General features: G+C 35.7%; 1 protein-coding gene across 1 annotated transcript in view; it reads right to left on the bottom strand.

The window, feature by feature from the left end:
* LOC119775643 (catenin alpha-2) overlaps positions 1–22,794 on the bottom strand; it is an 82,854-nt gene that overhangs the window by 54,370 nt on the left and 5,690 nt on the right. Inside the window, exons 3-4 of the mRNA XM_038273695.1 lie at positions 22,183–22,383; positions 2,969–3,120 (exon numbers count right to left, since the gene is read on the bottom strand). Coding sequence (XP_038129623.1) covers positions 2,969–3,120; positions 22,183–22,383 — 353 coding nt within the window. The remainder of the gene's footprint in view (positions 1–2,968; positions 3,121–22,182; positions 22,384–22,794) is intronic.

The raw sequence follows: 22,794 nt of genomic DNA, 5'->3' as shown, positions 1-22,794 counted from the left end.
AAACAAAGTTGGAGTCTTCTCATTGCCTTGTTACAATGAGAAGACGCTCCCACAGAAACATTCAATTCTGCCCCCTACTGTACTTGGGGACAAAGGCATCACCTCACAGAGTCATAGAGACACATCAGGGAGAAGAAGACATTGGAGTTAATTCCTCAACCCCTGTTTATGTAGTCTGAAAACCTCCTTTGATTTTAATTGTGAATTACTGTGAACACATTCAAACTGTTTTAAATCAGTTAACAGCCAATTAAATGTTATTCGAATTTCTTCAAGGTAACATTCGGTTCTCAACCATAAAATCCATAACAAACTGTGATACCATTGCATCATTTTATTGATTATGGTTTTCAACCATTTTCTTTGGGTCCATAGTATTATTAATTAATTAATTCATTCATTCATTAAATAATTAAAGTTGTGAATTTATTCTATATGTTTGCAGATTTAACTGTTTGACCATGATTTGAGCTTGAATCACACTTTCTTTTGTTATCCTAACACCCAGTCAGTTGGGGTTGTGTGTTCACAGAACAATACATAAAAGTCAGAGGGTCATTTAATTAAATACCATCCACCAACTTCTGAAGCAGATTGCAGTGCATTTTATTTGTGTCTCGTATTCCCTTGTTTATTTGTCTAAGGTAGGTTGAATGTAAACACACTTCAAGCATTTATTGTTGAATAAACTTTTATTTCCACAATGATGCAAAAACTTTCTGGTTTTATATCCAGAGGTTTTTGTTTGTAACATGAAAAAATTTCCAAAAATAAGGGTATCAATGCCTCTGCAAGGCACTGTAGGCTGGGCCATTTGACATAATGTATTTGTATCTGTTTACCTTTTGCAACACTACCAGATTACATTGTTTTACTAACATGAACATATTTGGGTAGGTCTCAGATAGCTTGTTTTCTAAAAGTTTAATTCTAAGGATAGATTCTTCCCTAAGCCATTTATTTATATATACACATACACACACACACATATATATATATATATATATATATATATATATATATATATATATATATATATATATATATATATATATATATATATATATATATATATATATATATATATTTATACACAATTGGTTTATTAATCTACTTACCTTTCATGAGGTTTGTGGTGTGATAAGCCTAAAGGAGTCTAATAGTGTGTTTAAGCTGGAAGGAATTATACACCCTGTGAAAAATGGGGTGTTTAATATAACACCAACATTTCCTATCTGTATGATGGAGTCAAACAACATAAAAAAACTGAACTTTCAAGTTGTTTCCTCAGAAAGTAATTGAACTTGGATGGGATTATGAAGCCAGCTGGTCTCGGGCAGTTCAAAGCTGCCTGTTTTACATTATTTACCGACATCAAATTACTATCCATAATTAGATTTTTTCCGGAGCTGCACTGGGCCCCCTTCCAGCTTGAAAGTTAAATAAATGAATTACATGCTAAAAAAGGAGGGTCAGTTTTGGGTGAAAAAATGTAAAAACTGTACCTCTCTTATTGGAGCTGTTAGTTATGTAGTGTATTATAAAGCCTTTTTACCATTACAACTTCGAAAGTAAGCCGATTTTTTTCTTTAGTTTTATTTACTTACATGTTTCCACATTCTGCAGGTAGCTATGTTCTTTTTTTTTATTAAATACTTTTTTTTTTTTAGAAACCTTTTCAATAAAGCTAACAATCTGCATTTGACTCCCTTCCCAATTGCAAAAAAAAAAAAGAAGCTTAGTCTGACCCCCGCTGGCAAGCTGCGTGGCCTCTGTTACCCTACTGCTGGGTGTCTGGTGACACCATCACCTTGGGTTAGCGTTAATGATGTCACCAAATTAACAGAAATCAGAAAAGTATACAAGGGAGAGCAAAGGTAAGGAAGCCAGGACCTAGGAATTGTGCTTTATTGTTTCATTCTTTTCTTCTGAATCCCTCTTACCAGTGCTGTGCCATGTGTATCAACTGTAAACGTCCTTACATTGCTCTCAATGGTATCACATAAATTAGCGGGTCGACCTTTGTCTGATGTTCCCACTATTTACCGATTGTAGCTGAGCCGTTAAAAGGCAATTTTAATCCGGATTAAAATTTGCTATTTTTTTTTTATAACCTTGTGAAGCACATGAAGAGAGCTGGAATTGCCTTTCATCCGGTACTATCTGCATTATTTAACCATGTGCTTACCTTATGGCATTTGGCATGCTGGCAGACAAAGCCTGCGCTTAGCCTAACAAAGCTGCTAAATAACTGTTAATACATCTATTTATAGATCTAAACACAAAGTTTACCCTTTTAAACCTGTGTTACTACTATACTCAATTAACGTATTCAAAAACTATTATAAAAGTTATTTATGTTTTCATCAATTTATATAATCTATCAATCAATCAATCAAACTTCTTTATTGTCAACTACAATTGACAATTGTAGTACACAGGTATTGAGGATGCAGAATCATTGACATTAAGCATAACTGGTCATAATGCTGATGGCTAGAGGACAGTAATGCATGTCTAATATGACCCTTGGTATGTGTGAAATACACATCTTACTGCATTGGGTGAATATATACTCAACCTTGGCTGCAACAAGACTGGAAGAAGTTAATTCACAGCAACACTCTACACTGCGTTAGACACATGAATATGCAACAATCAGACGAAGCATTATGAGACATTACATTAATAACAGCCAGTATCTCTTCACCACGATATTTATAATCAGTAGAATATGATAGGCAGAGATAACACAGTTTGTCTTAAAGTTAGAAACACAAATACTTAAGCAAGCTCAAATACTGATCATGGTAGTCTGCACTGGTTAGTTTAATCAAAATTAGTCTATTGAAGTAGCAGTGTTGTACCACAGCAGAGTATAGATCTTGTTAATAATAAAGAAATGACTGAGGGTTGTATAATAGAGGTTATTTAGGTGAAATTCAGTAAATGTTTTTGACCTACTCACCCTTATCATGAGGACAGCTTTCCTGATGTCACGGACACCATCGTAGACCAAACGGGATGCATCAATAAATTCATTCTCCTCAAAGGCCTGTGGGGGGTTTGTACTCAACGCCTCAATCGCCACTTCCACCTGTTCAGCAAAACGTGGCATGACTGCAGGAGGGGGAAAAAAAACAGAAAAAATTGGTTATTGTTAGTCAACTGTTTCTTTTTATGAAGAAATAATGTTAACATTTGTCATTTCTGCAGCTCATGAATTCCTAAAATATAAAACCAAACTGTTTCCACAAAATGTAATTCAAAATAGCGATATTCCTTGTAGCCATAGGCCGGTGCATGCTCTTCTGTGGTAATTGTGTGCATCTGTGACTAACTAGGGAGATAAGTATGTGCACCAATGTGTGAGTGCAGGCTGTCAAATCATAATGTCAGTGAAAGGAAACATTCATCAAAGCCTTTTTGAGCTGAACAAAAGCCCTCCAACATAGGGCCCCTATTAACCACAAAAATTGCTGATTTTCTTCTCAATATAAACTGGTGGGAGTTGATGGAGAACTTTATGGCCTTTTTGTTTTTCTGTTGAATGGGCTTTTAATAGTCTGGAATATTAACTTTATGTTTCAATATCTATCAGGCCACATTCCTCCTAAAATTAGCATCCATTTACAGACTTTGACAGGCGATAGACAGAGAGGACCCTAGGATTCTCTTTGCAATGAAGGGATTATTTCTGCTTCACAAATGCTTGTAACAGTTATACTATTATTGAGTGTGGTTCTTGTATACCCCTTGATTATTTTTTTATCATGTAATCATCTATTAGAAATGCTATTTAGCAAGGATTGTATTGCAAAAATTACAAAAAATTTGAGAAGATATTATTTAAAAGAATATATTTATTGTTTACTTAAAAAAAGGAAATTTGTATCATTAAAGACTGAATCAGTTGTCTATAACAAAAATACCCAGATTGATCTAAAAGAACACATTTCTGGAGGAGAAACATTTTATGAGGACAAATGGATGATAAGAAGAAAACTATGGGGAAAGAAAATAGGGTGATAAAGATTAGCTGGTGGACTCTCATCCGAAAGCTAACTGAGTGGTTTCATTATTATTCTCTACATTATCCTGCTCAATACAACCAAAGCAAGCTAAATCAATTATCCCACTTGCACTAAAGGTGTATCTGCAATCTACCTATTAGTTTGATATAAAACAAAGTCTGCATTTCATGTAACATAAAAGGCACTACAAAAAACTCTCTGCCTTTCTCTTTTCATTTTTAATTCAGTTTAATCCACTTACTGCATAAGCGTAAAATAGGCTTTTGGGAATTGCTGGGAAGGCGATTTAAATAGAAATATTTAAATGTTCTCAGAGCTCTTAATGAGCAAAGTTGCTGGTAAGAAGCAATTTCAGTCATTCCAGTTGAAAAATTATGTAGGGAATTAAATGTGACGATGTACCAATGGATTTTTTTCACCCGCCAGGCTTAAACGCAGTTAAACTGAGAAGTTATGGAAGTACAATGAGTGCATGAAAACTTCAAAGCAGTGGCCCTGTGCCCTGGTGATGTGTTTAACGAGATATAGGCTGCACAGCTTATACCTTTTCTGATGCAAAAGCCTTAATTTCACGTCCAAAAAGCCCCATTTAAACAGCATATTATGACAGCTAAAAGCAAAAAATATCAAAAAATCCAGCTGAGAGAGCATTAACTTATAATATGAAGTTCAAATGTTGAATTATATAACTGGTTTTAGACTCAATTGTATAACTGTCCGACGATAAGCTCCAAGTGTTGGACTTGTTATCTACAGTGGCTGGACACAAATATAGCAAATAGAACCTATTTTGAAAAGAAAATGGAAGATTTTGCTAGATTGCAAGTGTTTTACAATGTGCACTGAATCTCAATTTAAGTAGCTGCAATGCTCCCTCCATGGTAGGGCTTGGTGCCTTGATGAACTGCTCATAATTAGAGGTGAGATAGAATGAGAAGCTGTCTGTTTTCTGGTATATAAATATATAGACATAGCTTAACTGAAAAATAATGTTCTTTTTGAAGTGCTAATATTCAGTGGGGAGCTGGAGGAGAAACTCGACCGTTCTACATTGAAAGCAGTCAGTTGATGTAATGCAGACATCAATTTATGCGTGCACATCATACTGATAAAAAGAAGCTTTGCAGGATTACCTACACTCTTTGGTCTGGGTTGTCTTTAAGTTGCTGGAAAGGATCACTTTGCTGAGGTTTCCTCTTAGTTTTCCTTCTCAGCCCAATATTTCAGCATGCAGAAATGTAGCAGTAGGAAGCAGGGATCAAGCCCATGGTTTTCAAATGGCATTACTATTGACCAACAGTTGCCCAAAGAAAAATAATGAAAAATCAATTTTGTAATATAAAAAAAAAGAAATAGATGGTAAACCAGGTTAGAGGCATTTAAAAAAAAAGTTTTTTCATTTACCATTAATTTATGTTTATACCAGGAAAACAGGAAAACACTGAACACTACTTTCTAATAACTACATATTTTTCAAGTCTATATTGGATGAAGATAGAGAATAATACATAGTATAAAATATAGATTACAAAATATGTCAATACAATTTCTACCTGTACATGTCATTAATAATTATGTCATTTCTTGATAAAACATTCTTACTTTTAATAATTCCTATTTTGTTCTACTGAAGTACTTTCTTTATTAGTCACCTGGATTTTTAATGGATATTCTTGAAAGAATTTTTTAGAAGCACACTGAGAAGATCAACCTTAAGGATATGGAGCCATAACGAACTTATACGTTTACCACTGTACAGATGTCTTATACAGTATAGGTGCTGCCAGAGTATTTGAAGAATGTTGTGACTTGTGTTAAAACTTGTAATTTATTGGAAAAATGTGCCGATATTTGAGTCTCATTAATTAGTTGCAAAAACAACAGAAATGTAAAATCTCATTTCCAATTATCCTGCATGTCTCTGGTAATACTTTGAAGGGATCCACAGGTTATATATACTTTGTTAAAAGCTTCATGTTCACTCCAATAACTCCCTGGAGACATCTAAAAGCAGCAGGACCAATTTGTTGACAAAAAGCTTTGGCATTATACAATACATTACCTATTCTGAAAACTTTTACGAATCGCTGCGGGTGGATAAAGTAAAACACCCATTCACACACTAATGGTGGTAAGCTATGTACCAGTCTTGCCCAAGAACACTGTCAGGAGATGGACAGAGCTGGGGTTTGATCTTCCAACCCTCAAATTGCAGGATTAACTCCTGCATCCTACACAACTGTCTACCCATATTCTCCCCACATTGTTGTAACTGCTTTTACTTGTTAAAACCTGAAACAGTAGGACCATTATGGCCATTAACCAATCTTTAAATAGATTAATCTTCATTATAAAAAAAATATTTCCACTTAACATTTGTCACAACATCACAAAAACACAGTATATTTCAGAATCCTTTGTTATTATATATTTTATTGCAACTGGCACAGCTATTTCAAGGCAATTATATAAGGATGTGACTCATCCAGAGCATTTGTTCATTATGTTTTCTTGTAGCTTCTTAATCTACAACATTTCAGTTATTAAAAGCTCTAAGCCTCTTCAGACTGTGTAGCATGTCTTTATTGGTCCAATGTGCACATCTGCCTGCAAATCTCTTGAAAATCACACTCAACCAGGGAATTCAGGCACGTGAATCTCTAATATGCCTCAACAGAAGCCAATCACAAAATGCAGTGAATCTAACATCCCAATCCGACAACCAGGGATAAACTGTAAGACCGAGAGAAAAAAGTCCCATGCTGTGAAGCTGGATGGGAGACGGAGGAGTGTAGGAAGTGTTGAACATTGAAACTGTTGGAACAAATTTGGTTGCAAGGCGTACATTACAACAGCAGTCTAATATTTAATCTAATCTTCAAGGAAACACTTTGGTGCCATTAGCTTCCTTTACTGTTCTTACAGTAAACTTGAGGCAGAACATCTCTCCTCTCATCCAGAGCTTGTATAATTTTAGCACAGTGTAATAAAAGGTAAAAATTTAAAAGACCATTTCCAAGCCTTTTTTCAGAGTTCCATCCTAACTAGACTGTAAATAATCCAAACCTTTTCATATTGTGTTGGTTATTCGTTGAAACTGTTAAAAAATTAATAATGATTGGTGCACCCATTTAAATGAAGGGTGGCCCATGGGATGAAATTATATTGCAACAAAAAAGTATTTAGCTCTGGTAAGTATTAGTACAGAGTCCGTGGTGGTTGTAGTTGCATATTGAGGTGCATAGCTACATATCAGACAATGTGCATAATAGTATTTAATGATGGCTTAATCTTTTTTAAGCATAATAACCCTTGATGCCAAAAATCTAACTTGATTTAATTCAATTCAATTCAGTTTATTTATATAGCACCAATTCATAGCACATGTCTCTAAAGGCACTTTACATTTCAACCAGATCATACAGACAATTTGATTCAAAGTTTTCTATCTAAGAAAAAACTGTTGATTGCATCGACTCATTGACACTAAGCATGCTTGTAGCAACAGTGGAGAGGAAAAAAACTCCCTTTTAAGAGGAAGAAACCTCAAGCACAACCAGGCTCAGTGATCTGCCGAGGCCTACTGGGGTTCAAGGAGACAGAAGAAGAGATACAAAAAGCAACTGTAAAAGGCGGCCCCATCCAAGAAAACACACAGCCAGGCAGATGAGCTCCAAGCCAACTCCAATGTCAGAGGATGAAGAGAGCACATCCAGCCAGTCACAGTCAGAGAAACAGGATTACACTGAAAAACAGGCTGATCTCCAACATCTATAAACAAAGGTCTTGATGGCAGCAGCACAGCTTTCATTTCTCTCCAGGATGGAGTTACAGCCAAACAAGAACAGACCAGATGAAGCTACTCTGAGAATGAGCAGAGAGAGCATTAGGTTAGAGGTTGAACTAACAAATTCTGCAGAAAGGAGTAATAGAGATAGGGTGACTCAGTCTTAGCCTATAGCAGCATAACTATAGAGATAGCTATGGATAACCTGAGCCACTCTAAATATAAACTTTATCAAAAAGGAAAGGTTTAATCCTACCCTTAAAATAGACAGGGATGATTTTTGTTATCGTGGACTAAAACTGGTAGGTGGTTCAACTGGAGAGGAGCCTGATAACTACAAGATCTACCTTTTTTTTTTTTTTTTCAAATAAAAGATCTGCCTCCCATTCTACTTTTAGAAATGAGTGAAGTGCTCTGTTAGGGACATAAGGAACAATAACATCTTTGATATAAGATGGAGCTTGGTCATTGAAGGCTTTATATGTGATTTACCAGGAAGCCAATGAAGAGAAGCGAGGATAGGAGAGATATGATCTCTCTTTTTAATTTTCATCAGAATTGTAAGCTGGTTTCTAAATTCCCCTAAAATCAGTTCAATCAAGTATTTTTTTTTTATCTGCAATGAAAACAGCTGGGATAATGGAGACATCCCTTAACAACTCACAGCGCACGGTGTAACCACTAGGATTGAAAACGGGTTGTATAGTAAACAATAAAGGTCTGTAGAACTGAGGAGTAGAGTGTCTGAGTGGTTTTATTTTGGAAAACTACTACTACTGGATACTTTTGGAAGTATCATTATGCTCCAATAGGTACAATTAAAATTTGGCCTTCAGAGAGAGCAAAGAAAAAATACCAAAAAAGCCCACATGGACGAAGCAGTGTGGGTTGTCCAAGGTGAACGTTTATTTTGAGTCAATTCCCATGTATCTTTACTACCCCACAATGGCCCAGATCCGAAAAACATATCTGGATGAGGTGTTTCATCGAGAAAAAAATGGAACCCATATGCTACTGTTAAAAAAATCTGTAACTCTAAGTCATTTAAAAAAATATATATTTTTAAATATTTCTTATATTTTCTTTTGATTTAAGGAGGTAAGACAATTCACGTTGAAATAAGTTGATTTATATTGGAAATAAAAAAAACAACAACTCTTACCATATTTCAAGGGCATAATATCGTACTCTGTTTATCTAATGGAAAGAAATACTCTATAATATATATATTTTTTCATATAATTGGAGAGTTACAATTTAAAATATCAAAAACAAAATTGTTTTAGAAATATACATTTCCCTATCTTCGTACATCAAAATTCAATTATAAAAAAGCAAGTTATTTTTTATTTAGACCATAATGCTTATGTTATGGCAACTGCTATAACATAAGCATTATGTTATGGCATTATTATAAATAAGAATAATCCTAACCGCTATCTGTTCTTGATTCCCACAGTGGTTAAAGTGTTTTTCTAACAGTCTAACCCTACCCTGCTCGTCTCATAGTAATTTCCTCATCAGCGCTATCTCCTAACTCCCGCCTCTATTTACTCACTGATTAAGGAACCTTAGCGATTCTCCTTTCAAGCTTGGAGTTTGCTATCTGGCTGTCATTTTGGGTAATACCTCATTACCCATCACTGTAACAATGAATGCAGATTTAAAAAGTGACTCAGCCAGCTGTGTGTTTTACACAGATGGACCAAATTAGGCTACTCGGGGGTATTTAGAAAGCACAAACATTCCTCCCTGCTTCTATGTACACTATGAAAACTGCAGGGCAATTTTTTGACAAAAGTTTTGGGTTTATGCTGTTGGGATAAAGGTTAGTTGGCTTTTAAATATTGTGATTTTGTCAGTTGAATTTAAGAATTGTAGTTGATTCATAATTCTACACAGACTGCCATTTAGAACTATTAAAAATTCTAATCAAGCTTTACTTAAACTCTTCTACAAGATACAGTAGAAATGTTAGGGTTGCAAAATGAGGCTTTAATAGGAAGATTAATAGTATTTAGATTTAATGACTTATTTCACAATAAAGTCGGATCACCAAAGATTACATTAGCCCTTTCAATGCCAACATTCCCACATGGACCCAATAATCGGCAACGAAGCCAATACTCCATGTAATATTTTATACAGTTACTGAAGATGATTTTTGTTATCTAGATTCTTCTTTGTCCACAAGTCTTAAAAGTTGGGCTGTAAATGTGCACTCTGGGTCAGCACTGTACATTACCTTTGTGTTAAAGTCATCATTAGGTATGTTATTGATAGACATTGAGAGAAGCACATATGCCAGATAAAACACACAAACCAACCCTGTTGGGTTATTACAACCTAGGGTTTATAACACTCAATATTTGTAGGACTGTTTGTAAATTCAGCAGGTTGTAACAGCTTTCAGAGCAAAATTATGAATACCATAATAAAGTGACTTTTTTTTTAAATCAAGGTGTATGTATATATATATATATATATATATATATATAAACTAGTCTTTAAGTTTTTTTTCGGAAGGGAGACAGTATTAAGTGTCTTTATGCCTATTCCTTAAGTCCCAGGTGTATTTCCTTAATGCACTTGATCCTCTGATTTACAAGCATGACATGTGGGAGGCCTCGTGGCTGTATCAGTTATTACTCACAGCCAAAGCCTAGTTAAATCCTATTTTCTCAAGCCCAATGCAATAACAAGGAGTGACTCCTCCCAAGCTTTTCTAAATGGCCTGGTGACAAACTATGGACCGTATATCAGATTTTAATCTCTCTCCAGGTTTCACATTAATGAGCAACTTAAAAAAAAAACTCTTTCTATTCGAGAAGTATATAATTTGAAATATAGAGCGTTACTTTCGGTAGAAACAGGTAACAGAGAAAGAGGAGTATGATGGGGGTAAACTGAGAGAACTCATAAGCACTTTCCCATTAAGCTATTGATTTTTCAGCCTCTCAAGGACACTCTTCAATCCCAGACCTGCGAGTGGACTGTCAGGGATCCATGGTGGAGCCTTGCACAATGCTCCTTGGCTCCCTGTGCTCTGCCTGAGCATAAATCAGACCAAGCTCAATGTGTAAAGAAGGGATGGGCAAATTGAGACAAGGTCAGAGGGCAAGTACTGCAGTTGTAAGCATTGTGTTGGTGTGGCAGCTGTCAGAAAAGATAAGGAGGAGTCAGTGATTGGCGTGAGCTGCCATGAGCATAAACACCGGGTAATTACATAAAAACAAAGAGCAACCTCAAAGACGGGCAAATGCACAACACATGTCAGGTAAGGAAAAACTGTTTTACCTTTGCACAATTATTAGAGAACGGTGGGCAGCATAGATGGATTCCACTGAAACCATCACTATGATTGCTTAGTGAAATCTTTTTTGACAGGTATTGATTCTTTATGGTAGAGTCTAGTTAATTGGACTTGGTACCCTCTAAAAGTGTGTGATCCTATATCCTTGTTCATTGTTCAGCAACACTAAATCATATTTACCCCAGACTATAGATTTCTACTTGACTGTGCTCACATCCATAGAAATCAGGTTGTAGGAAGGAGTGGCGCAGAGGAAGGCAAACGTTCACGAGGATCAATAAGTGCTTTATGGCCCAGATAAGCCCTTAAACACCCCCAAACTATGTTACCACTAAGAGTTGAATGAGAATAACAACAGCTTTTAATGAAAGAGAAATGTGAAGCCAATGAAAGACTAGTTTAAAGGGGCTGCGGCTTCCTGGACTAGAAATCTCTATTAGAAACTTGAATCCTTCAAATTTAAATAATATCCCCCCTGAAGGAGATCTGACTGGTCTACCAATTGCATCTGTCTAGATCTTAAAGTTGTAGGGAAACAGCTGTTCAAACCATTGCATTCCGAATTCTCCCGAGTCGTGCCCGACTTTACACAAGTGAATAAAGTGAATGTGATTTGTCGTTTATCAAGGGGGCGGAATTGTTGTTGCAGAAGGTTCGCAAGCACGTTTGGCTATGGCCGATTTGTCTGAAGCATCTTGCTAACCAGTTGGCAACTTAGTGCAAGTAGATACCCAATGGGAAATTACATTAGGACCAAATAGCACTTTGCAACGACACCGTCAAGGAAATCTAATTGACAGCAGAAACATGCAAGAGGAGGACAGTTCTGTGTCGGAGGTTGTGGATGAGTGACCTCCATCATAAATTTTTTATTTAAAGGAGGAAAGCAGGAATGAATTTGTTGTGCAAGAGGACGCCAGGGCGGTGGAAGCTTCGTTTGGTGTAGAAGACTTACGTACATACATACATGTTTGAGCCCTTACCTCGCAATACTGCCAGTTCTGTTAGCTCTACGCCTGCTGAAGACACAGACATCCATTCCCGTAAACACTGGGACATAACTCAATGGTAAAGTAAATGATTTTTATTTCAACCGTTGCATATATTAGCTGCGGAATATGAATCAAGATCCTATGACCGAAAAGATTTGATTGACAGATGACCGTTAAAATATGATTAGCTATTGAGATGTACAAGCTGACGTATAACTAACTGGCCTGCATAAGATAATGACCCTCCCCCCACATTTTCTAACTTTTAGGAAAATATTGTCTGATAAACAGTACATTTATATACATGTTTACATTTAAATATGACTTCCCTACGACTTTAAATGTGGTGCTAACTTCCCTCTAGTTCATGGCATTGTTGAGGGGGTTTGAATTAAAGGTTTATTTTGTTTCATCACAAATAAATCAGATAGCAACATTCCATACCTTTGAAATAAAGTACAGTTGTGTTATCCTTAAACAGATATCAGGTGTTTGCATTTAGTCCAGGTTACTGTGGAGCTATTTTTGATTTATCTGATTTTCCAGGTTGAATTTCCTGATGCCCCCAGGGCTTGACATGGTAAATCTTTATCGTCAATATCTAAACCTCTTTCTGATGCCTTTCTCAGAACCCCTTGACCACCTAGTAAATCATGTACTGGGGCTATGACAAGTGTATACTGATAAAGTCAAATCAAATAAAAGGGATTGTTAAAACATTCTTTTCTAAATGAAAATGAACTGAAATCTGTAGCACTGTTGCCTTGCAGCAAAAAGGTCCGGGGTTGGATTCCTGGACTTTCTTAATAAATATGAGAGCTGAATAAAAAGTATTTTTGATACCTACAAGATTTTTCTCAGAAAGAGCTCAGCCTGACAAATCAGCCTCTTTAGTACACATTTTTAAATTAAGTGACTATGCTGTACATACAGTAGTCTCTTTTACACAAGTGGGGTACAAGTAAGATAAGACTAAATATTCTCATCTCCAAGACATATTGTATGTTTACTAAGTGGGGTATACATTGGTCAATTAAAACCCCAGGGATATTAGTTTCATGGATGAAAAAATACAATGTTGTTTATATGTCAAATAATTTTGCTTAGACTGCTTTAAAGGGACTCGCGTAGGATATCAATCAATAAATGTGCTAAAGAAACAGATATATTGAGACTCCCTTTTTATGTTCACATTTTATAGAGGATTTATATTTACTGTTAAAAGACCATGTGCACCATCTGGGAAGCAGTGTTTTTGGTGCAGCAATTGCAGCCGCTGACCGGACCGGACCGGGCATTCGAACAGAGCCGTGAGCTCCGGGGCTTGTCCAGCAACACTGGCGGCCGGGGACGGAGTGGCCGAACCCGACCTGGTGGCGGTATGCTTTCCTCCCGCATCCCTTACCAAGGGGCCAGTTGTTTTGGCCAAGTAATACATCATTTTAAATTAAATAATTTTTAGTTTAAAAATAGTTTAAAAAAATGCAATTCTAGAATGATTATACAATGACTGTAATAAATTGACTTTTGTCCTTAATTGCTCAACTAAAAATTTAGTTCAACCAACTGTGCTCTAGAAATCTAAAACTCATTAACCTGGTAAACAGAGTTTACCTGTGGGCAGTTTCATTTAAGTATTAATACAGCTGTTTTCTGAACATCTCAGAGAGTCATTTAAAGAGCATTAAAGCTCCACAAAGAGTAAAGAATTAAACACACAGATTTGTGGTGCAGATTATATTGCATTTAGGTCATAAAAAAGTATTCCAAGATTTCATCTTCTATCATCACAATGTTTATTTCATAATCTAAGAATGTGAGAGCATCATGCAACTTTAAACATCTCCACATGACTGTCACCTACACTAAACGGCTTCTAGTAGAACTACAAATATCTATATCTGAGGTGGGAAATCTGTACACACAAAAAAATATTTGCTGTTGTCTATTCTAATTTGGTCCAATCAAAATAAAGCAAGAATAAAGACATTGTTGAAATAAAAAATAAATGTAATTACTAGATTTATATGCTTTGCATGGGGTTAAGGGAGCATTCTAGAGTGATATTCTAAGTTTTGAACTGGCTGAATTTCCAGCATCTCCATGATGTTGCTGTCTAACCACTAGGCCACCACTTCCCTAGATGAAGCTGAAATAAAAATAAGTAAAAAAAAAGGGCCTTAATGTTTATGTGTGGTGGAAAATCATTTTAGTATCATGGGGATGCTTTTTTTCAGCAGGAAAAACCAAATCCGTCCAGCTGAGTTTTAGATGGATGATATCACACATGGGCTAATCCTGGAAGTAAGACATCTCACAAGCTGCAAAATACTTGGAAAGAGGTTGACCTTCCAGGAGTATGATAGCCCCAGAGATTTTTAAATTGATGTTTTCTATCTAGTCATTAGATGTGCAAAGATGGTAGAGACATATCCCAGGAAACTTACAAATGTAATTGCATCAGGGGGTTGTGCAATGATTTTCTCAAATAGGGTAAATACAAAAGGACATAACCTTTAGCAAAAAAAAAAAAAAAAAAACATTTATGTAATTTAACTTCAAAATGTACTGTTGTATGCTAGTGGATGACAAAAATTCTAAAATTTCAATAAAGTTTGTGGTTGCAGCATCTAAAATTTGAAAACAGTTTAATGGGTATGAATGACTTTGCAAGAATCTATTGGATAACTTTTGGCTTCTTTTTCTGTTTGCGAAACAGGCTTCAAACTGTTTTAATTTTCTAGTTGAACAAATTCTCAAATTGAGCAAACTTAGAAGATAATTACGAAGATGTACAGTATCTCATCTTTGTAGGAACATTCAGGTACTGTGTTAGACTGATAAAGGAAAACCACTTAACTTCCTTCATTATGTAAACCCCTAAAAACAACAAATACGTGATGAACTCAAATCAGAGGTGAATCAATATAATGTTGCTTCATTAACAGTTCTCCATTTGTTGTTCACAGTAATGCTGACATAAAGCTTTCATACCTTGCTGAGTATTGAAACTACATGAAAGCTTCCAGCAGAATTAATAGGACAGCCGCACAACTATCAAGTCAAAGTATGTGACACGATTATGGTTGTACAAAATGTACATCAAGTGTTCATCAGATATTGCCATGACATGCTATCAATTAATTACCCTAATCAATTAAACTGAATTACACTATAACAGATCAGAATATGCTTAAAATACTGTATTCCCAACAGTGTAAGTAGTCCATTATAGTGGAGCTAAGCGCCAGAAGACAGATGGCTTTCTGAGAGCACGTGACTCACCGAATGCTGTTTGTGACTTATCAGCTAATAGGGAGGGGAGCTGATTGTGTCTCTCAATTATCCCGGCAGATGAAAGTAACGAGCGAAACAACAGATATACCGCCTCGCTAAATGGGCTTTAATGGGAGAGGTAGAAACTGGAGCAGGGAGGATGGCAAAGTAGAAAGTAGAACAGAAAGAGGGGGAGGGGCGGGGTGGACAGAGTAAAATGGCCTGTCAGAAGATGTTCTACTTTTTGGTTTACAGGAGTGATAGTGGTTGGATTTTATTCTTCTAGACTGGTAATGGATAAATGACTTATTTCCTTTCATCCACTGCCTCTGTTTTGTCTGCTGTTTGTGACAGTACATTTTTAAAGGGCATGTTCGAGTATACTTTTAGGCAATTTAAGCAATGCTTTCAGGGAGCAGAAATCTTTGTAAGGAAAGCAAAATGTGTTTTTCTTTTTTCTTGTTTCTTTTCTATGCTTAGTCTTTTTTTTTTTTTAAACACACAGTTATAAAGACTGTATCATTATAGAAGACTGTATAAAAAAAAAAAAATCCTTAGCCCGATACTACATTTATAAAGCATGTATTGTTTTGGTGATTGCCATTTTTTATTGCTCAGTATTTAAAATTCACAGATTCTAAATACTAAGATCCCCAGAATCCCCGTGTAAAAATAAAATCTTGCCCCTAACAATATAAAATAAGGCTTTTATTACATGCAGTTTGTACCTTATCTTCAGTTGGCCATAAACCGTCTTAATATAAACATAGCAACCATTTCTATTTTCCATCTTCAATGATCAGACTTCCCCAATATCCAGTCAAATTTCCTTATCTTCTGCCTTCGCTGAGCATTAACTTTTTAGGTTTTCGGCTCTTAATAGATGCCAAAGGTTTGCAAGTTTACAAAAACTAACATTTAGTAGTTTTCTAAAGGTAAGGCTTGCATTTATTCCTTAAACACACTTCCATGTCTTTTTACCCAAATGTGATTAATGGCAGAATGTAGTCAAGCCCTTAAAAAAGCATTAAGCCACGAAGCTTCAACATAAAGAGGTTAATGATTACATCCAATAATTAGACTCCCTGCAGTGTTTATCTTAAACAATAACTATAATTATTGAAAAATGGAGCTCCAACACAGCAGGGATTGAAGTAGAAATGGTCAAATTAAAACACAGAAAAAACATACTCAAACTGATATATCTATGCTTTGCAGCTCTTTTTAACCATAACCTTAAAGTTATTTTGTAAAACACACCATTTTTGTCTCTAAAGCTATACCTGACATGTTCTGAATGCCCCTGATGCAGACCGAAGCCTGTCATCAAAACTAGTAAGGAAGTCTTTAGAGACCAAAAATGTGTTTCCTATAATTTCAGAGCAATATCGTATAAAACAATGAATTTAAATAAATGTTTATAACCATAACATGCATAGCAAAAACACTACAAACTTCTTTATATCAACTGGTCATTATTTTCTTGGCAAAGAGAAGTCTGAAGGGCTTTGCAATTTAAACGCAGCTGTATCCAAATTTGTGACTTTTACTTAGACATTTTAAAGCAGTTAATTGTATTTTCTCATATACTGAAATCCAAACGGCAACCTTTATACTTGCTGTTTCTTGTACATCCGTAAAGCTGACACACAGCACCACAGGAGTTGTTCCACTGGGGGTTTAACTAAAAACTTTGGGCTCAATCTGAGTACCTCCACTCAGTATGGACATCTAATTTATGACAGAAGTCCCTCCACGGTCGCCATATTAAATACCATCCAAATAGTCCTGGCAGTTAAGAAGGAGCAAGGGCCAGGAATACGGATTATTTGTGTTAGAAACTGGCTTAGTGAGAAACAGTAGCCTCAGTGGCAAATGTTTTATTGAACCAAATGCTGCACATTGAATAGCAATTGTTAACCAATCCTTCATGCAGAGATGAACTGCATAGTTCTGTTATTATTTGAAATGGATATTTATCTTCTGCTTAGTGCAAATTTAAAACTCTTGCAGGCTATATTGTATGCATTGTTTTTATATATTTATTTTGATTATACATTCTCTTACCTGCATATATATATATATATATACTAATCACACTTCAACAGAAGTGTTTATTCAAAGAAGTTGCATTACATATTTATTTTTCCTAAATAAAACTTGATCATAACTTTCAACGCTCAATAACGTGAATAAAAATTAAGTATAGGAAATATATGTCGTCCTGTGCTCATATGATTATTTAATGAATTTAAAAGTTGTTTATTTATTTTGTCAGTAGGATGTCTGATTAAAATGGGATTAATTGCAATTGGGCGGCTCATTGATGCAGCGGGTAGCACTGCTGCCTTGCAGCAAGAAGTTTACAGGTTCGATTTCTGGCCCAGGGTCTTTCTGCATGAAGTTTGCATGTTTTCCCTGGGCATGCATGGGTTCTCTCCGGGTACTCTGTCTTCCTCCTGCAGTCAAAAACATGACTGTTAAGCTGATTGGCTTCTCTAAATTCTCCTTAGGTGTGAGTGTGTGCGTGAATGGTTGTTTGTCCTGTTTGTCTCTGTGTTGCCTTCCAATGGACTGGCGACCTGTCTAGGGTGCACCTTGCCTCATAATTACATAACTAATGTAATTGAGTGGTGTAAATTTAAACAATGCCGTACTGCGTAGCTGCCTCAGAGTTTTCATGAGCTGCTATACTTGTGATCTACTGTTTACTATATTAGCTAGAGCTAAAACTGTTAGTGAAAGCTAAAAGTGAAATCAAAGTCAAATCGGAATTTAATGACCAACTGCTTATGGTGAAAGTGAAGCATCTTTTTGTTTCATAACATAGGGTGACCAAACGTCCGTATTTCCCGAGACATATCCGTATTTCCCGTTCCGGGTTTTTTTTAGAAAGTGAGGAAATGTCCTGATTTTTTAAATGACCTTAACTGGACCATTAAATTTACAGACGCTAGGGCACTGCGCACGACGATGCGTGTGACGTAATCCCTGAGCCGCGTCAGTGCGGGCAGCCCTGTCCTTAATAGATAATAGATAGAATATAGATTGCGTGGCTGTCAGTACGCCAACAACATGCAAAAGCGCAAATGTTTGTTTACCGACGATTTACAAAAGAGCTTCCCAGCTTTCGGACCAGGTCGAGACAAATGGGAGGCCTTGTGCACATATGTCTCTGTGTACAATGGAGGTGTAAGGGATCTGAAAAGCCACCTGGACACGGAAAGTAAAGATAGTCTATTGATATGTTTGTTCGTTTTTGGTACATTTTGAATAATTTTTGCTACACAAGAGGTATTTTTTGTTAATTAGCTCATTTGTTAATTTATTTTTTTAAATAGCCTACAGAACAGACATTATTTCGTTGATTGCTGAGGCTGAGTATCATCTGTTATTGGGAGTTGAGAGTTATTGTTAACTTTTATTGTTAAGTGAGGGATGTTTAGATGAGACATTGTTTCTTTCATTGTGCTATTCATTCATCACAGGAATTGTTAAGCATTATTAATAGATACATTTTGAATAAAATTATCGTTTGTTATTGCAGTTATTGCTGTTGACTTTTACTGAAAAGCATTTTTTAATAAATCAACTGTAAATATCATGTTAGTGAGTGCATGCCACAGACATCTCTATGCATGGGATCAGAGATCCCAATCCCCCCCTTGCTCCAAGGTGTCCTGGTCACCCTACATAACACATATTCTAATATATCTGAGAAAATTTGTTGATTCCGATGCTAACCATGAGCAGCTTTATTTAGAAACTGAAGCCCTCTTTAGCATAGCTCTACATCTTAGTTAGCATCTCGTCCAACACGGCCCTCTTCCTCCTTTTGGTCCTCCTCATCGTTGTTACCTCGGGTGATTACTATATTGCCATCAAACTGCTTTGGTTCCCATTGAAAAGCTTTAACATTTGTCAGTGCTGTTTTAGTAGGATGGAACTAGATCTAGCATATATCATAATTTACCCAGAATACATTGTAATGTAAACAACATCGCAAAGTCATTGTGACAATATTTTCTATAAATTTCTAAAAAATTTGACACCTTACAGTATGTCTACTATATTGTTTTTTATATATATATATAAATAATATTTATCAACAAAAATCTATTGTTTTAACTAATTTAAGTTAATTAACATATTTAAAACTGGATAATTGCACACTAAAACAGCATTTAATAGTTTTTAAAACAAAATAAATTTTTTAACCTGCACGAAAATTAAACATAGTAACATAAACTAGATGCTTTTTTTATATACTCTTCTTCATGTAGTTTTACATGGTTGCGGCTGTGGCAACAGAGTTCTGTAGTGAGCCTGTTTCTGCTTGATGTTTTTTTCCTTCTAAAAGGGAGATTTTCCTCTACTGTGTCTCTGAATGCATGCTAGTGTCAGCACATGCTCATCCAGGAGGAACGAATCCTGCAGTTAATGACTTGATGATGCTGGGTTAATCTGACTGTATGATCTGATAGAATTGTCTCTGTAAAGTGTCTTAAGATGACGTGTTGTCAATTGAGGCTATAAATACACTGACTTGAATTGTGGTCAGTATTGATGCTGTAAAACTGACAAAGACTCTGTATGAAGACAGATTTTTTTATGAGCATGTGGTGAAGAGGAGGCTAAAGGTTGTTCATAATGTTCTTCCTTTTATGAAGAACTCTTCTTTGTATCATCATAAATGCTCCAGAAAAGTCCCCAGACTGGCCAGCCTTTATTTTCTCATTCTTTAATTCCTTTTTTCTGATACTGCAAAACAAATAGGTGATGGCAGAAGAGATTGCACTCTTCCCAGCAGATTTACAGTATGGAATATAGTGGTGGGAGAAGAAAAGATCAATTCACAAATATAAAGGAAAACTTCCACAGTGTTTAACTTTAAAAGTTAAACTCTGTTGTCCTCAATCACAGCTTTTTATTAAATGTTGCACATTTTTAATAATCCCATATCCTTTATGTGCCTACCATGGACTGCTGAACAGACTTACGAAAGTATATATAACATATCCAAAAACAAAATCATGGTAAGTGATCTAATTTTATGAATTACTAAGTATCAACAACTCTAAACTTCAGACCCCAAAGCACTTTAATGTTTGGCAACCCCATGTTACTATAAGATATATAAGTAGGAGCAGATAATCAGTATAAGTAGGCCTTTGTTTTTTAAAAAGAGTCATTTTCCTTATTCTAACACTGACTTGTAGTGATCTCTATAATACTCTTCCCTTAAGCTAAAAAAGTCTTTAGTTGCGTGCAAATATGCTCCACTGCACCTGAAAAGTGTGCTTCTCTTCCCAGATATACAGCTGATTACACAAAGGCAATGTGGTACAGTTTGAAGGTTTCTTCATGCACCCAGGGATCTGTTCTGTGCTAATAAAATCTCCTCATTCAGATTTTATTTGTTTTTTCTTGGATCTTGGAACATAATTCCCCACAAACAGTGTTCCACATATGACAGTAACATCCTTTCCTCTATGTGGGTGTGCATGTTTTACTTTATAGAATCGCCTCCATATAATAACTTGGTAAGTGGCCTATTAAGATCTGATTAAAATTAGTTATGCTTTCATACAAAGCACAATTTCATATAAAAATGACCCAGAGCAAAATGAACATTAAGTTCAGTTTATAATGCTATAAAAGCATTCAATTATTTAGAAATATTTCTTTGTTACATTTTATGGAGTGAAGAAATACAGTAATCATTGTATGCCAACTTGATAAAAACATGACAACCCTGGATATTTTACAAACTAAGGTAGAAAAGTATTACTATTTTAAATAAGGTTAGATTAAGGATTAGTATAACAAGTAATGTGGCGATAGTTTGGAGATACCAACTCGTTATCTTGTCATCAGGGCCAGTAAAACAGTAACGAACAAACATTCATAAAAATAGCATGGAAAATATATCACTAGCATATTTGGCAGTTGACTTTAGATGTTTAGTATCAATCACAAAAAGATAACGCATAATTCAAGAGAAATAAGTTGAGTTGAAAAAAGTGTCCATTAAATTACAATCAGGATTGTGTCATACATGAAGTATTTTCCAATGCTTGCCAATTTACATCATGCTGCAGGGAACTGCAGTATTTGTTTTTGCCAAAAAAAAAAAAGAAAACAAAAAATTTGTTCCATTTCCGTTTCTCCTGCTCACAATTTAATGAGAATTTGAGTATTAATATTTACATAGTTGAGGTTTTATTAACTTAATGGTCTGTAGTAAAACCCTTTTGGTGGAAAATGTTGAAATCTGCAGTAATTCCCAGCAGGTTTCCTTCAAAGTCTACAACACTGGAGGAAGTAAAGCCTGGACCAAAACTGAAAAGTCTGCATTTCAGTTGAGACTGAAGGGATTAGTTCATTCTATCCTGCCTACTACAGAGATAAAATTGGGTATTTCAAAATAAGTCCTGAGACTGCAGAGTGTGAGAAAAGAAATAACGATTGAAAAATGGACAGGAGATAGAACTTTTTGAGGGGCTCACAAGCAGCATCTAGCAGTTGAGTCCAAGACAATAATCATAATGTGGGAAACTGAGCATCCAGCCAGATGACGCCAAAAAAGCTAAAGCAGGTGTTAGACTGCAGACGTTCGTTTGACTCGGTGTTAGATTAACACAAAAAGAAATCCAAAAGGGTAAGATTTACCAAACACCTTATTGCAAAGGTAAGGTGCAGGTAAATGACAGATGCTATGATGCAGTGACAACATGTTCAACAAAGCCCTCGTGTGCAATACCACTGTTATATACTAACCAGTTTCAGACAGGAGTTTGATGGACTCCAGGACACGCTCAGTGTAGACCCCAGGTTCGTAGTTTTCCATCTCAGCATTAATGATGTGGACCACGCGGGCAGCTCTTCCACGAATGGCTCCAGCAGTTCGATCAAGAGTGTCCACATCTCCCTCTTGCAGGGCAATTACACATTTGTTAACGTCCTCAAGGATGTGGTTCTCTGGAGAAAAAGGACAAAATCCAAGCCTTATTTTTTCTCCCTAGAAAACCCCTAATCTATCTGGAGTTAGAATTTTTCTCAGTTAAACCAATTTTTCTGTTTATGCAATATGTTTGTAAAAGAATGTTTGTAGATTATCACATCTCTCCATTGAGTAAATGTAGAAATTTTTTTTTTGAATATAATGCCTTTTACACCTTTTACACTATTGCTACTCACTGTGTTGAAGATGTAACAAGAAATGCTGCCTCAAGGAAAATAATATGCATGTAATACTGAGACATATGCAATTCTTCTCTGGTTTTGCTAGGCTGCTATGTGTTTTGAGAGAAATGTCATAAAACTCCAAGCGCAAGAAGCTACGCGATGCAATCCATATCATATATTTAAATCACAACTACTTCATTTTAT

The sequence above is a fragment of the Cyprinodon tularosa genome, unplaced genomic scaffold, assembly GCF_016077235.1.
Source record: "Cyprinodon tularosa strain WSP-4 unplaced genomic scaffold, ASM1607723v1 ctg886, whole genome shotgun sequence".
Taxonomy (NCBI): Eukaryota; Metazoa; Chordata; class Actinopteri; order Cyprinodontiformes; family Cyprinodontidae; genus Cyprinodon; species Cyprinodon tularosa.
The sequence above is the reverse complement of the archived record's forward strand: the minus strand, read 5'-3'. Positions and strand labels throughout refer to the sequence as shown.